The sequence below is a fragment of the Diuraphis noxia genome, unplaced genomic scaffold (assembly GCF_037042655.1).
Source record: "Diuraphis noxia isolate RWA-SAM2 unplaced genomic scaffold, SU_Dnox_SAM2 contig0005, whole genome shotgun sequence".
Classification (NCBI taxonomy): domain Eukaryota; kingdom Metazoa; phylum Arthropoda; class Insecta; order Hemiptera; family Aphididae; genus Diuraphis; species Diuraphis noxia.
The window spans coordinates 9,488,751-9,506,002 of record NW_028301715.1 but is presented as its reverse complement, the minus strand read 5'-3'; the positions used below and the strand labels follow the sequence as shown (position 1 = coordinate 9,506,002).

The 17,252-nt window shown below is 36.4% G+C and overlaps 2 protein-coding genes across 3 annotated transcripts in view; one reads left to right on the top strand and one right to left on the bottom strand.

The window, feature by feature from the left end:
* LOC107165019 (nucleolar complex protein 4 homolog B) overlaps positions 1 to 17,252 on the bottom strand; it is a 567,342-nt gene that overhangs the window by 329,074 nt on the left and 221,016 nt on the right. The gene's annotated exons all lie outside the window — the stretch shown is intronic.
* Positions 1 to 17,252, top strand: part of LOC107166865 (protein sax-3-like) — a 74,051-nt gene that overhangs the window by 53,924 nt on the left and 2,875 nt on the right. Inside the window, exons 3-16 of one of the 2 annotated variants that reach the window (XM_015515690.2) lie at positions 4,255 to 4,408; positions 5,237 to 5,367; positions 5,436 to 5,595; positions 6,658 to 6,824; positions 12,981 to 13,186; positions 13,334 to 13,634; positions 13,903 to 14,153; positions 14,971 to 15,282; positions 15,374 to 15,605; positions 15,701 to 16,010; positions 16,115 to 16,296; positions 16,361 to 16,526; positions 16,615 to 16,792; positions 16,886 to 17,009. In XM_015515690.2, the coding sequence (XP_015371176.2) occupies positions 4,255 to 4,408; positions 5,237 to 5,367; positions 5,436 to 5,595; positions 6,658 to 6,824; positions 12,981 to 13,186; positions 13,334 to 13,634; positions 13,903 to 14,153; positions 14,971 to 15,282; positions 15,374 to 15,605; positions 15,701 to 16,010; positions 16,115 to 16,296; positions 16,361 to 16,526; positions 16,615 to 16,792; positions 16,886 to 17,009 (2,874 nt within the window). The remainder of the gene's footprint in view (positions 1 to 4,254; positions 4,409 to 5,236; positions 5,368 to 5,435; positions 5,596 to 6,657; positions 6,825 to 12,980; positions 13,187 to 13,333; positions 13,635 to 13,902; positions 14,154 to 14,970; positions 15,283 to 15,373; positions 15,606 to 15,700; positions 16,011 to 16,114; positions 16,297 to 16,360; positions 16,527 to 16,614; positions 16,793 to 16,885; positions 17,010 to 17,252) is intronic. The other variant, XM_015515692.2, reaches the window with a different exon arrangement.

Here is a 17,252-nt window from a genome sequence, read left to right as displayed (position 1 = left end):
TCCATTTTGCAATATTTCATGATATACAAGTACGAAATTATGACACGGCGTCTAACATAGGCAATTTAGCTACATCGTGATTTTTTTTGGTATCAGATAAAAATATTACAATAAAATACATACATAATATTATAATTCCTGTGGTTTGGCTTGAGTCCATATTATACATCGAATTTTCAAAGTATTTTATTAGTGAAAAATACAGGAAATGATGCATAGTACCTATATGCTATATAAATAATTAGATTTAATTTTTGTATCGAACTAACCACCATTTTTTTCTGATTTTCAAATTTGACCCCCCCCCCCCTCCCGATCGTGATTGCTCAAGTTACTGTGCTAATCAATTATTATTCTGTCGATATATCCAAATAGATTTGCAGTTTAACGCACGATGATTAACTTGTATATTGTCACAAGGTATTATTAGTGTCTGAGTTGTAGTAAACCCTACACCTAAACCAGTGTAACTGGCTAGTTGAAATCTATCAACGTTTTATATTCGTAGCTCAAGTAGTGATGGGTGGAATAACATCTTACGTGTTACGTCATTATACCAACAGATACTTCGGTCTAAATACTTGCATATCGATTTCACTATAATATTATTGTCTCTGGTGCTATTACGTGCGTCTTTTGACGGTAAAAGTGTATTAATTTTTATGGATAATAAACATTTTTATGTTTACCCGGGAAAATATATAAATCCTTATACCGTAAGTACGATAATAAATTTGGAACGAGCGTATCGCGTACAGTCGCCGAGATGACCATAAAGTGGAATTATATATATATATATAAACAAATTACAAGCGAGAAATCGCATCGCCGCCGTCAGCAAAAAAATATACTTTTATAGGATTATGTCATAACTTATAATAATATTGTTTAGGTAACGTGTAACTGTGCGTCCATGGGGATCAGATAGTCCATCAGCTAAATTATGGTTACGGTCGAGTTAAACTGGTGTACCTACGAGGTATATTGGTAGTTCTAAGCGGAGTAACGTGCAGCGATCAGTACGGTTAAAACCACGCATAACCACGTATGTCTGTCCAGACAGTAATTATTAACGACGGAACGACGGTTGAAATTGTAGAAGACGTCAGGCTCAAAAAGTTTTCACATTAGTCGGGGCATGGAGGAGAGATAAATTTTGTCGGGCCACCTTTCATCGCACGTCATCTGTCACGCGTGTGAGCACACTTCCGCAGCGTGTGTACATCGGTGTGTCAGTGGTGGGGGTGTTAGTATCGGTTGGGAGGGTAGTGGTGGTGGTGGCGGACTTTGGACGAGCGGCGGCGCGAGTTTTTCAGTCGAAAATCGATTGCCCATCCGTCTTGGCGCGAGACGGCGGCCGAGGGGGTGAGGAAGTCCGCGGCGGTGACAGCCAGTGTGGGTGGGTGTCGGACGCGTGTGTGTGAGTGTGTCGGTGTTCGTGTGTGAGCGCGAAACATAAAACTCGAGTTGAGTACGAGGCAAACATCCATCAATTAGCGTCCGCCGGGAACGCGTGTAATTCCGCCACGCTTACATTTCACCGGGGACGACCGCATTTTAACAAATTAACTAGACTGTGGATATTGTACTGACGACGTATACATTGGCGGTGGCAACGTTCTATATGTGCATGCCTATTATTCGTATTTGTATCGTGTACGAGGCAGGTACTACTACTACTACAACACGACCACCGTCACTACCGCCGCTATAGATCTGTCTTACTTTGTCAAAATTGAAAAACAGCGAAACACATACGAACCCGCACGACGAGCCGACAACTGGAATCCCGAAATCGGTACCGCGCTTGGGTACCACAATATGTAGGTATAATGTGTACCACACGTACCTGTAACCTGCAGGTCCACGGCAGAGCTTATTGCTTGCGTAGAGACGAAAATTATATACACGACGACGTCAGTTTTGCGAGCTGAGAATTTATATTGCGAGTGTGAGGTATGGTGGCATTTCCGCAACCCATCGCACGACGATCTCATATAGTCTGCATTTCCATGACGTCTGTCCCGAAATACCTGTCCTAGACCTAATGAAATTCGTTTTGCGGACGGAATATGTCCAAACAAAAATAAAGTACGGGACGACCGCCGAAAATAAATAAATTAGGACGTTGAAAAAAAAATAAGACTATACGGGATACAATTTTTTTTTTCGAGAACTATATATTTCAGTTATTGAAATCGTCAACATTATATTTTTAGCTAATATATTAGAACCCGATTATCAGGTTATATTCACAACTTCTTAAATAATAACTATATGCAAATACCTAACACACGTGATTTTTAGAATACGACAGCGGCATGCATACTGTGTGTATTGCTCCACAAATAGGGAAACCGCATCATATCTCTAACACAAAACAAATTATCCAAAAATTTTAAAAAAGTTATACCAATTCGTAATAAAAAAATAAGTTTAATTTTTTTTTTGAATTATTTTTTTTTTGAATAGTGTCATTGCTCTTTTAAGTTTGACAATGGCATATAATCTTTGGGCGGAAATAAATAAATAAATGAAATATAATCAACAAAAATCGTCCTAACTATATCAATTAATATATCATTAAGCATTGTAAGTGGGTATGTAATTTGAAAAAAAATCAGAATACTGTAAATTTAATATAGTACCTGTGTAATTAGACGATACCATTATATTATGAATAGCAAAAAGAAATAAGAATGAATTTCGATTTTAAAATATCGTCAAAAGAATAATTAAAACAAACTTTTGTGCAGCTATAACATTATACAATATGATGGAACCAACATCAAAAGCCACAAATATTTACGCCAAACATTGTCGGAGGCGGTGACTTTATTCGAAAGTTTGGTCACAGAAAATAAACTTAAAAAACTCTGTCACTTCACCGCCGTACTCCAACAGATTAAATCGTCTCTTGAAGATGTAAAATTTAAGTGAGCCGCCAAGGCGGTGCAGTGTAACTGAAAAGTGAGTTTCGGAAAGAATAACTTGTCGTAAAACAAACGCGCTGGCTTTGGCGTTGTAAAATAATATAATATAATATATTTTATACTTACGCCGTCGTCGCACGTAAGTCGGGTATGGGTAGGTACGTCAACGACGTTGATAATTTGGCATTTGCATGCATCGAAGTTGTAAAGCCCACGAGTGGCGATAATCATAACTTATAGATATTCAAAGTGGGTAGCCGTGGCATGGCGGGGAGGGGTGGATATTGTGTATAGTACTTATTATATATAACACTATACACACTTTATTCCGGTGCGCTTCATTATCGTTAAGTCGAAGAAAGCCTTCGGTGGAACTTTTTTTTTCTTGTAGTCAAAACCCTTACCCCCTCCCTCTATCACCGATCGTCCGTACTTACACCCTCACACGAACACCAAACACACACACACACACACACACAAACAAAGTTACGACGTCTTCACGAACGCACACAAACCGACACACACGCATAGCACATCGCTTCTTATAATCATAATAATAATATATATACACGATAGGTGCAATGTGACATGTAAGTAAATTGCAGTCCATGTATAGAAGATAGGTGGTAAGAAAGTCTGGCGGGTGAGGCAAGTAGGATAGGTTAGATAAGCCGCAAGAAAATCGTAACTACGCCCCTTGCAACTCACGGCAAGAAAAACCCTCTATAACCAACACAGTAGTGGTATACTAGCATGTGTAATGTAAACGTATGGGCGTGTGTGTGTGTGTGTGAGAGAGAGAGCTTGCTAAATAAGAGCAATGGCGTTACGGGCTGGGAAAGTGGAATGACGGGGTTAAAGAGACTGAGAGAAGAAGAAAAAAAATGATCATTTCGGATCACTACGATATTTCAACGGACCCACCGGAGTTTCTTGTAGAAGTGGTGGTAGTGATAGGGGGGGGGGGGTTGGAGGGAGGTTGTTTTATTAGGCACTTGGCGAACCCCCTCGTCTCATTTGCATCAGCGCCATCGACGCCGCCGCCGCCGCCGCTACCGAAAACAAAGCGGCACTAAACTTTTATGGCCCCGTAGACAACGCTGTAGCTCAGCATGGGAGGGGGGTGGGTGTCGACTTGGGCGCGCAAGTATTAACGTTTGCACCTGTTTTTTGCGCATTAAGCAGTGCACGTACGCTGAAAACGTTGTTTTTCTTATTACGGTTATTATTATTTTTTGCTTTTTATCTCTCTTCCCCCACGCATAATGTTGGTTACTGAAAAGTTTGCTTGAAATTCACCACTCGATCGTTATTTTTGCAGATCTAAAACAGGATTTTAGAGTGCAGCCCAAAGATGTGAATCCGGCATCCGGTGACACGGCCATCATGGAATGTGATCCACCCAAAGGACATCCCGAACCATCGGTAGCGTGGCACAAAAACGGTCAAGCTATTCCAGTCGACGATAAAAAAAGGTGAATTGCCATTAATAATATTTTTGTGATCCAATTTTTCTTTTTTTTTTTTTTAATCCGATCAAATTCAACAGATACTTTCCGTTCAAAATATAATTTCACATTATGTTAACCAAAGTTACAATTCATTTATATCTTGTTATATATTATTATATGACTTATATCCTAATATTCTGTATTTTTGTCTGAAAAGTGTAGGCATACTGGTTATATTATTATGATAATTTTTAGTAATTTATAATAGTTGAAAATGTTGTATTAATTTATTAAAACTTTATGCAGGAAAGACATCCATTGTTTTATGTTTGTATCTTTGAATTTCAGTTAAAGCTTATAATCGGCAATCTATTAATTAATCTTTTCGCATTCGCACTAATTAACTATTTAACTGAACTAAACCAAAACAGAAGAATATTATAGCGTATTAAATCCTTGAAACTGTTATTCCAAATTTTCTTGAATATAAAATAAAATGTGCTTAACTACGATATAGGATTCTAACAAAGCAACTGGGAATCATTATGAGAATATCGTCGATTTAAATTGCAATAAAGAAAACGTATAAATGCTATTTACGCTTATAAAGATCTGGAATATTTAAATTTAATTGGTTTATTTAGTATTTTATGGAACTCGATTACATTAGATCGAATTTGAAATAAGTATAATGTTATATTATATTCATTATGATTGCATAAAATAAAGATGGTATGCAATATATTACCGGTACCACGATACCTGTATTTAAATTGATCAAAATGTATGTATTCTATTTTCAAACAAAAAAAACAAAAAACGTATAGATCTTAAAACTGTTCGAAATTGTAGATGGTACATTGAAGACAATGGAAATTTGATCATTCGAGACGTGAACTCTGAGGATGATGGTTCTTACACGTGTGTAGCTAGCAACTTAGCAGGAGTACGGAAATCCAAACCTATTTTGTTGGCAACTCAGAGTAAGTACTAAATTACGTCCTTAGAAGTTAATTTCAAACTCATTTGTTGTCTGTCATTACTCATATAGTACGTCCGTATATGATACAAGCTCCAAAGGACACTATAGCCATGGCCGGTTCTAGCGTACAATTGCAGTGCAAAATCGGCGGGACTCCTCAACCAGAAGTATTTTGGAAAAAAATATCAAACACTGGAGTAGCACAACACATAAGGACTAGCCATTATAGGTAATTAATATTATAATTTTGATCAACAACTAATGATGTTGTTTAAAATATTAACAATTAATTTCGTTGTTTTTTATTTTCGTAAAGAGTCCAATTCATTAAATATTAAAACAAAATCTATTTATAGTTTTTTTTAAATTAACAATAGGATAACAAAAAAACTTTTGAAAAAATTTCGTAATTTTTACTGCTTACTTTTAATTAATAAATTCAATTTATATAACTTAATGTAGCTATGTAATTTATGCGTGGAAACCGTTTATAACGACATTGACAAGTCCAGTAAAAAGCGGTAATCTTATCCGATATGCGGGATTGTAATGGATATTTCATTTTACGGAATTTATTCTATCAAATGAGGTTTTGATCATGCATACTGATTTTTTTTTTGTAGGACGCCCCGTTGATCTGTTGTTGGTTTTAACAACATAGCAAATTTACTTTTTATAGGACCCTCACTGTTGGCTCTGCATCAATATTATAGATAATTAGCATAATGTCAAAATATTTTATACATACTATTAATTTAATATGTATAAATTATTCGTATTGTAGCACTTAAATTTGTTTGACAGTTAACACGATTAATGACTAAAATATTGTATTGTATGTAATAAATTTCATTTTAAATAAAAATAAAAATATATAATAAATCAATGTTACGACCCTAATTTACAAATAGTTTTAACTTGATAACTTTGATTTTGAAAATTTGATTCCGTAGTGAGATCACACTTACGTGCGATTGAGTGAAAAATAATTGTAGGACGTATTCGCTAAGTTTAACGTTCTGCCTTCTTGTTAATTGACCTATCACTCCTAAATATTTTTTATTCACCAAAAACAATTATTTTTTTAAATCCTCATACTAAAAAACTTCAACCATAAGTAAATTATCGTGTTGAGCAAACATTTGTCTTTGAAACACTACGTTTTCCGGTGGACTTTTCTTTTTCTTCTTATAACTAGCTTTCTTTTATAGTATATTATGGCATTATGGTTTTAAAAAATTCAAAAAATGATCTCGAGATACTAATACGATAAAAATGATGGATGTTTCAGGAATGAGAAGCTTTCCGGGGAGAGGGACACGTTCGAGCACGTTTACATAACGCAAGACGGCAGTTTGAGATTAGACAACGTGAGTCCGGAAGACGAAGGGAAGTACGTGTGTCACGCAGAAAATCACCAGGGCAAAGTAAACGCTGCGTCTTCCCTCACTGTGCACTGTGAGTAGCTAAACGTTTTACAGCATATAAAGTATATAGTAATTTAAATATTTCGTAACAAGATCACATAATAATATATAAAAGAAATATATCACGGTTTACTCTCGGGAAATACAAAAAACTAAAATCTAGAATCCAACATGTACTGCGATTTTTCATAGAAAGTAGCTAGTTTATCTACGTGAAATCTCTGCAGTACTGCTGTTTAATGAAATTTCAGTTATCCCCAGAAACGTTCAATTATTTAATTAAATATAGTAATAATACAACTATAATGTTCTAAGCATTTCCGCAAATAAAACACCGTGACGTGCATTTCGATCAATAATTAATGGCATCTAAAATTGGGGCTGACTTCATCAAACAAAACTTTACGAAGAAGAACACAATCCCTTAGGATGATACGCAGTGGTTATCTCGTTTTGAACTAAATATTATACTTCTTAAATTATTCAATCGACTTAATAATAAATAGGAGTTGTGTTTTTGTTGGTGTACCTACGCAATATCGCGTGGTTAAGTAAATTTTGATTTTACCGAACTCTTGAAACTTTTTTGAGCGGTGGAAACTGATAACAATATAATTACTATCGAATACACGGCGACGTGTTAAACATAAAAACCACAGAACCCGATGATCGTGATGGTGTGAACAAACTGCGTCGCATATTGCTTTTCGATTTGAATATTTTCATCTTTGCCTTTAACGCATACGGGAACGTAAAACTAACTAATACAACCAAAGATAAACACAATATTATTATCATCGAAAAACCGTTAGTCGAAAATAGGGTCCGGAAGTGTTGATTATTCGCAAGCGATTTTAAAACTTTCGTATTCGATAATAATAATAATTATTATTTTGAAGTTCCCAAAAGCCAGAGGTGAAACGCTCTGGTCCGTTCGACATCGTAATTTAAAAACTTCCGCGCAACAGTTATTATATTACCGGTATACTTACAGAGGATATTTCTACTACCAGGAGCATTAATGTTTTCAGATAAAACAAGTGGGTTAAAGAGATCAGACATAAACAAAATCGTAATAATCCATACCTAACACAATAAGTACTTTATAAAATTACATACACACGCTGTTCATAGCGAATTTATTTTTTATGTATTGTAAAATAAATAATGTCACGTTAAGAATGAATCAAATTTGAACTGTTTTTTCTTGAAAATGTTCCGTTTCTTTTTAATTCAAGTTTAACATAAGGAGTTTTTGGAATACATTTTTCTAGTCCTATACAGACGTCACAAATAACTATACCAAACTATGTCCTTCTATCGAATATTAATGTCCCAGCGTGTAATAATAATACTTGTCTATAACTCCAACAATATCTGCCAGAACTTGTTTTTGAGTGCATTGTAAGACGCAACTTTGAGCTCTTATTTTTTTTTCGATCGTCACTTTATAAATGTCATGCGATATGATTGTGCAAAAAGTGGCAAAACCGCGATACCCAACCTAATCTTGGAAAATATAAATTAACCCCCTCCCCTCATGTTTCAAGATATGACTTTACAGAATATAAACTGAATATATAATATGATCATCATAATTCATAATGGTGAATTTCTTTGTAAAATCCATCCGCTTAATTTGTATATATTGTCATTTTATGAGTTACTAATAAATTTTGCATTTTCCGTTCGCCATATTATTATTATCGCTACACCGAACGAGACCTATATAAGCCCGCACGAAAACAGTCTGGCTAGATAAGTTTACGCATGGTTGTGCGTTTTTTAATATAGGTACGCAGAAACATGTAATAACAGTTATTATAATTTACAGTAGACGCGGTAAATATCTTTTGTTTTTATAATATATAGTACTTCAAGCCACCGATATGGTTTGCAGCGCCATCACAACAATATAACACAATAAAAACATAATATTATATTCTTATGATATACCTATACTAGTATTTTCTTTTATCTGCAGCACTGCTGCCGTGCGTGTGCGGTGTACATAAACGTGAATTTTAAGCGCAAACTTTTTTTTTTCGTGATTATCTCGTTAGCTAGCCGGAGCGCCGCCCTTCTACCGCAAGCCACCACGCACCTATAATAATAATAACGCGTACATACACCGCCGCAGACGATTTTCTCCTCAATCTGCGCGGGGCGGTGGTGGTCTTAAGCTTTTAATTATTTTCTCTGTTGAAACTTTCATCGAGTTTTTTTCACCACCTCCCCAGCGGCGGTCACGTATATAATGTGCCTATCTACGCGTCTTCGCGCAGCCGGGGGCAACGGTTGCCGTCTCGAAACCGGCAAGAAAACATTTATACATACACACACACATTATACATATTATATATATATACACAAGTTGAAAGAACCTTATAAAGCTAGATTCGTATATATATATACATATAATATGTACGTACACATATAAATAGGGCTCGGGGGGCCTTTATGTATATACATTATACTTATAATACATGTATATATATATATATATATATATATATATATACAGCCACACCTCTCTCGTGTCGTATATACCCACCGCAGTGATATAAACAATTCGGCAACTTCTATTCCCGAGCTCGGCCCATTATCTCTCACAGCGGCCTTTGTTTCGCGAGCGTCCTCTTCATCGCCACCCTCCACAGTCGTCACCACCAAAGTCCCGTTTTCGCGCACAGACTGTCTAGATCGCAGCTCGCGCATTAATCAAACGGCCACCACCAGAAGCTATACATATAGAAAATTTGCTGCGCTCTTGCGAATACGATTTTCGCGACCGAACGCGAGTCTTCTATTGTATCCGTTGCCAAACGAACGGAAGTCTTCGACTCTTCCGAAACAACCGCCGTCTCCTCCGCGTGCGTTCGGGCGAATTGATAAACCGCTTTTCCTCCCACCACCACTGTCGTCAGACGGACTTTTGCCATCACTATACAACCTATATTATCACTGCCGTGGTATAACTATTACTCGTTGTCAACGCTAGTTAATCAGACGGCAATCGGATCAGCCCAAAGAAACACGCACGCCGGTGACCCCGAAGAAGGCTGCACAATAACATCATTATTAGAGACTGTTCAGGGACCCAAGGCGACCGCAGGATAGTCGGAAAACTTTCGTATAGACCGAAAATTTTGTTCGACAATGTTAGCCACACGTACACATAACAATATACGGTCGTCGATAATAATACTGTCGTTATTTATCACCCCCGCTGCGTGGGACGGTCGACGAGGGGGCAAAAATATCAGTCGAAAAGTCAATCCCGCGTTCAACGGTTAAGGTGAATAATACAACAAAACGTTACTGATATCCTGCGATCAAATCTCTCATTCGACAATGCACACATTTCGCCTGACGGAAAAATATCGTTTTTCGTATAAGCTATAGGTATACGCGTAGATACTCGAGGACCAGAAAGTCATCCAATAATATATATGTCAGCAAAAATTGCAGTTAACGTGTACGTTTTACTCAATTTTGGAGTGACTCGTGTGCGTTTTTCAAGATAATAATATTACTTCCTTTTCACACGTATAAAAACTAAATATTACGACAATACGATTTTTGTGGCAAAACGAACGTAGATCTTTGAGTATAGAAAAATAACCACCGGCTGTGGGGGTATACATGGTCGGCTGATAAACCACTTTTTTTTCAGTCACATGGTGGCTAACCACGGAACCAACCACGGTATTAATTATAGTAAACACTACCGTTTTAATCAACCGAAAATAATACTTACGCTTGTGGGCGAAATGTGAAAATGGTCGACCCCGAAGAGGGCTACACTACATATTAATAGTCGAGCCGTTTGTACTCAGAGGTCCACGCCCAGGGCCGCAGCAGGATAATCGGAGAATTTCGTTCTGGGTAAACCGAAAAGTTTGTTTGGCACTGTGTGCCACGCGAATAATTTATAATACGCTCGTGGCTCGTCGATAATAATACTGTTGTTATTTACTACCCCCGCTGTGTGGGGCGGTCGTCCGAGGGCGAAAAACGATCGAAAAGTCAATCTCCTCGCCTAACCGTCTCTCAAGACGAATAAAACGCGAAACGCTGCCGGAAATTCGCAGACAATATCTCTCCCATGACAATGCACCCAATATTATGCCGGACGGAAAAAAAAATATTTATTAAATCTTAGACGCGTATTCGAGGCTATTCGAGGAATAGTAAATCGTCCGATAAATGTTACACACATAAATAGAAAATATTTTGCACGTGTACCGTGGTATTGGTAGTTACGATAATTTACTTTAATATTATCACGACTTTGAGTATAATGACGATTTGTTTGGTGGTCAAGTGTTACACTGTACAGCTGCACAGACAGTGTGATCGAATATCACGTGGGCATTATGGATATTGGATATACCTACATTCATTATTTACACGATAATAACAATAATATTAATACAACGATCATAATCATAACATGATAGCCGTTTGAAATGAAAATCGATTAAATTTATATTTATTTACCATTTGTTCTAAATTTCTAGGGACAATTTAATATTGTTTAATTATAACTATTATTATTACTACGGTTAGAATCGCCAGTTGGTTGTTTTACAATCCACAGAGGATGTCGCCGGAAACGCGGTGGTCGGCGAACATTCGAATCGAACATATGTTTGTTTCGTCGCATTTGAATGTTAGCGTGGCAATTTCACGTTTCATATATTATAAACATTAACAGCTTTACCCTTGTCATGTTTAATAACGTAATGTGGTGGATATTCCGAATACTTGTTAAATTGTTTGAAACATCATATATTGCTTTACATCTAATTTATTATTTATTTGGTAAATTATTCAAAAATGACGTTTTCCATTTTATAATAATTTCTAATTATCTACATACATTAAACGCATTTGTTCGACTCGGAATCAGTGTGTTATACTATTATGTTACGTAGGTAGCAGGTGTCATAATAAATTTTGTTGGAATTTGTACAATTATTTATTATACCTAACTATAGTTTTGTAATCATTAAAGCACGCTGTATTTTTATATTAAATATAATAACAAATAATATATTTCCACTAATAAAATAATTGCTATGCACAGGGCCATTATAATATGTTGTAACAATTAAAATAATTTGATGTACTTGTATAGTATAAAACCATCGCATTTTGTTTTATGTGAGTAAAACTATATTGTGAAAAATAAAACAAAAACTTTTTAACAACTTTTATAAAACGTCTTCACCCGATGATAAAATTGAAGTTCTTTTATTCTGTATAACTATGTAAAACGCTAAAATGCTTTTATTCAGTATTCGAACAACTCCAGAGATTTATTTCTCACGACAAAAGTGTGGCAATGACAATAATCAAACATTTTACATCTTATAGTGCTCTTATATAATGTATTATATTATTTTATATTGTAATATTCTGTTGAGTAGAATGTGTTTTTTTTTTTAAAGAATGAATCATTTGATGGAATCACGAATTACTAGTTTTAATTTAATCATAAATTTCTTACGTAACTCCTCACACAAAACTCTATTAAAAACTATTCAATAGTTGCAATTGATAGACATTTTTCCTAATGTCTATGCGTTGATTCCACTCATAAGTAATACCTAAGCAAATACTACTATATATATATTTTGTTTATATCAAAGGATATTTGATTAATTCAAATAAGTGTTTACCCTTTACCCTCAATACTACAAAACATTGAATATGTGCATTCACCCCAATCAAACAACTTAAAATCCCTTTATCGGAAGTAGCAGCAAACCAAATTTCCTGTTTGACTTGCGAGTTGTGCTAGAAATTGTTTTTTAATTCTACGATTTTATGAAATAATTAATTTATTGATTGATTTGGGTTACTCGACGAAGTCATCTAATTGTAGGGAGTATCTAATAAGAACGACATTATTTAAATAAAGCGATTGGATAAAGATTGATAAGTATTTGTAATTTTTTTTTTAAGTCTGTACCTTAATATTAACTTAAAAAAAATTAAAAATTCACACTATAACCCTTCAAAATTATTATCTGTAATACATTGCATACTACGGTATTTTTTTTATCTACCATATAATTTTACACAAAGTTGATCGGAAGTGTAACACACAATATAGTGCGTCATATATATTTGCATGATATTCTTTCTGATACTAACATTTTGTTCGGTCCCATTTCAGCTGTCCCGTTAATCGCCCAAAGGCCTGCGGATACACACGTGTCGGCCGGTAGCAATGCAGTATTCGAGTGCGGTGTCAGGGGTAATCCCAAACCAACGATTTTCTGGTCATTACAAGACAACGATACCGTGCTATTCCCCGAGGAGAGCTGGAACGAATTCCACGCCGAAGACACTAAAGATTCCGTGTCCACGCTGGTCGTACATGTAAGTTTTTCAACATATTTTATGACACCTATAATACTGTTACGTCGAGTCGTACAGCGTTCTCTGAAACACTCCGATTTTCGGCGAAATGTTTTTTTTTCACAATTATTATTGTTATTAACACTGGTATCTACACGATTGTTGCAGAACGTCAGAAAAGAACAACACGACCAGCTGGTGGTCATGTGTTCGGCAATCAACGAGGCGGGATCGGACGAGTGGCGAGCCACGTTGACAGTGGCGGCAGCCGCGTACGACGAGTTCTTACCACCAATCATCGAATATGGACCCGCAAATCAGACGCTGCCGTACAGTTCGATTGGTAATCTAGTATGCAAAGCTATCGGAAATCCTCAGCCAGTGATCACGTGGTACAAGGACGATTCCCCGTTGTCAACGGAAATCGCTAGGATCAACATCACCGAATCCGGCACACTTCAAATAATGAGTGAGTATCCTCGGATATGCATATGGAAAACGTCATCGTGTATTGAATTGAATTTTTTTTAATATATCAGTAAAATTAAAAAAAAAAAACATATTACTAAATTATCGAGTATGACTCGTTTGTATACCTACATTAAACTTTTAAAGTTTAATGGAGTTAGTGAAAGTAATGAGTGAATTCGTAGGCTGGTTGGTATGAATAAGCACATTAAATGAGGGGAATAATCGTAGAAAAAAATGACAAAATTAAAACCATCGTGTGCTTTCAGATTTACAAAAGAGCGACAACGGTGTTTACACATGCGTTGCGTCTTCCGTCAACGGTAAGGCCACGTGGAGCGCCGAACTGAAAATGGAATCACCGAAAAATCCCAACGTGGGATTCTTTAGGTCACCGGACTCGTCAACGTTCCCCAGTGCTCCGAGTACACCCGTTGTCATAAATCACACGGATACAGCCGTCACACTGTCTTGGGGTCGTAGCAGCAAGGTCGGATCGTCACCGCTTCTTGGTTATCAGGTACGCAAAGTGTTCTTCTAGTACACCACTTTCAATGGGTTAACATAGAATACAAAGGGGGGGAGGGTGATAATTCCAAACACTTAGGAATATTTTGTTAATAATATAATCCACGGGGTACTGCATTCCTAGGACATCGTGGACGACTGAGGTACAATTTTTCAGTAGGTACACAATGCACTATTTTGTTATGGCACACGCATTTTTGGAGGTGTTGATATCTTACAAAATCATATGTGTAACAAATTTCAAAACAAATTGATGTAGATTCTTTCACTATTTTAATATTTTATAATATATAAACTGAAATACGGAATGATCAAAACAAACCATATCGATTTTACTTCATTTTGCATAAATTTATTCATCCAAAACATAATTTTCAACACTAGCAATAATTAAAAACAATTATGGCTTCAGATTAATTGTCGAAGCAGATTTAAATGTAGCTTTGTCAAATATCTAATCAAATATAGAATCAATCATATCTACAATGCAAGAACAGGTATTCCTTAAACTCATTAGGATTAGATCAGACAGAGACAGTAATTTTTTAATTTTAAAATATTAAGATGTTAATTATAATAATTATTTCTGTATTTTTTTTTTTTAATTTTAAATATAATAAAGCTCTGTTTCTGTTTTAATTTTTTGGATTAATTAAATTAAATGAATATTAAATATTTATAGGAAAGGGGTCAAATGATCAAAATAAATAAATTTGGTGGTGTGGATAAAATAGTTTGCGCACCACTGGTGTATAATATATCGGTGATGTGATTTGTCCGTTTGTCATTGGCATATTTTGATTTTCTAGGTGGAAATGTTCTCATGCGTCGACAACGTGGGATGGGTGACGTTGGTTCGGAGACTGCACTCGACTCACTACACGCAGTCGTTCTTAAAACCTGGCCAGTCTTACTTGTTCGTGGTGCGCGCTGAAAACTCTCACGGCCTATCTGCGCCTAGCCACCTGTCCAACCGCGTTTCATTGCCCACAGAATACCGTCAGAGCATTTCGTTTTCCCACGACATGTCCATCGCCAAGTCTACTCTGTTCGGTGGTCATATCGTAGACCTCATCGACATCAAGACGGTCAGCTCAACTTCTATAAAACTTTTCTGGGAGGTAAGTCAGATAACCCGCCGCATCTGGTCCATCAGGCGGCGACCAGCAACCATTATTATCAGTAAACTATAATTATGAATCATCGTTTCAGATCCTCAACGGAGAGTTTTTGGAAGGTTTTTATCTATACTACCGCAGCAAGAACATGACCGGCCAAAATGTAACTTTCATGAAAATCTTGTCGAACGCCACTGAGCTATCGGGGGCGTACGTGATTAACTCGCTACAGCCGTCGGTCACATATCTATTTTTCTTGGTGCCGTACTACAGACACATCAAAGGTCGACCGTCAAATTCAAGAACTGCAAAAACTTACGAAGACTGTAAGGACAATACAAAAATTATTAAATTATGTTATCCGAGGCTAATTATTACTATACCCGAACACTTGTCAAATATAATTTTTTTTTCGTCGTAGGTCCATCTCAAGCGCCTCAACACGTCGAACCGACTGCGTACAACTCCAGCGCGGTGTACCTTAAATGGAATCCACCACCGGACAACTCGCACAACGGTGTCATTACCAGTTACCAGGTAGTCATACAGGGCGGTGCCAGTTGGGACGTGCTGAGCAACGTGACGGTCAGTGCCAGTACACCCACTCTACTCCTGACCAACCTCACGTCGGGTGTACGGTATAAGGTCATGATTGCGGCAGCGACGAAAGTCGGTTTCGGCCCATACACTGATTCGATCATACTTCCGACGGACTCTATGAACCAAATAAAGTATGATCACCACACTAAGACTCGTATTTTTTTTTTCTAATCAAACGCCTTTATGTTGTATAAACAATTTAATATTAACTGTGGCATTTTTCAATATTGTTTAGTCAATTTAACGACGCAGTCATTGATCACGAAGAAATCAAAGAATTTGTTGCCGAACCGTGGTTCATTCTGTTGTTGGCCGGAGTCATAACACTTATGGTCATACTATTAGCCGCCGTGCTTTTTGTCAGATACCGTCAGTTGGGCGCAAAAAAGTCCCACTTAGGAGGTGACTATGTTTTTGGTATTTTTTTCATTCGCCACGATGCACGCGTTTTGGAAAATTGACTAACCACGCGCCTGTTTAGATTCGTTAAACCCTGCCAACAAATTGTCATATACGTCTGGTTTCAAAACCACATTGGACGTGTCTCACCGAGGACAGGTAGCGTCGTTTTTGCAATCCGAACACAGCGTGTCGAACAGTCAACGGTGTCTCTTCATCGACGCCAACTCGTGTCATAAACCCAATTGGTATTTATCATAATAATATTCATAATATTCGTTTTCATAATGTTTCGGAGGAGGGAATAAAAATACTATTAATCTGAATATTTTCCAGGATGCATCATGATATTGATAGTAACGAAAAAGATTCAAGCCAACAGCTCTTGCCGGAAATTGCCGACTATGCGGAAGTGAATCCGAACACGATGAGTACATTTTTAAAGGATCGCGAACTGTCGTCCCCAGCACCTTACGCCACGACTACGCTAGTGTCAAACTCGAGTTCTAGAAATGTAATAAAAATAAAATAAATATGATTTTGAAATTTAACCAATTTCAAATCTACGCGATTGACTAAATTGATAATTATATTATTTTTTCTTCAGATGAGGCGCAATTCCGATGACACAGCTTACGCTTCAGCCAATATTTATAACCGTAATCAGAACGTCTATTCTGAAAGTGGGTACAGCTGTTGTTCGAGTAATAACGACTGTCAGGGCTGCGCAGGTACACATATGTTTTATGAAAATAAATATTATTCATTAATACATTAAAAACGATTTTATATTATAAAAATAAACTAGAATAGTATTAAGTTTATTTTTTAGTAACTCAAAATTATTGAATATGTAAGACACAACGATCAATACCATTGTAAAATACTTAGAAAATGAATTGAACAAGAAATTAAAATTATTTTTTTATTCGTATCTCTAGAAATGTGATAATGAAAATAAACTTCTAGTAAAA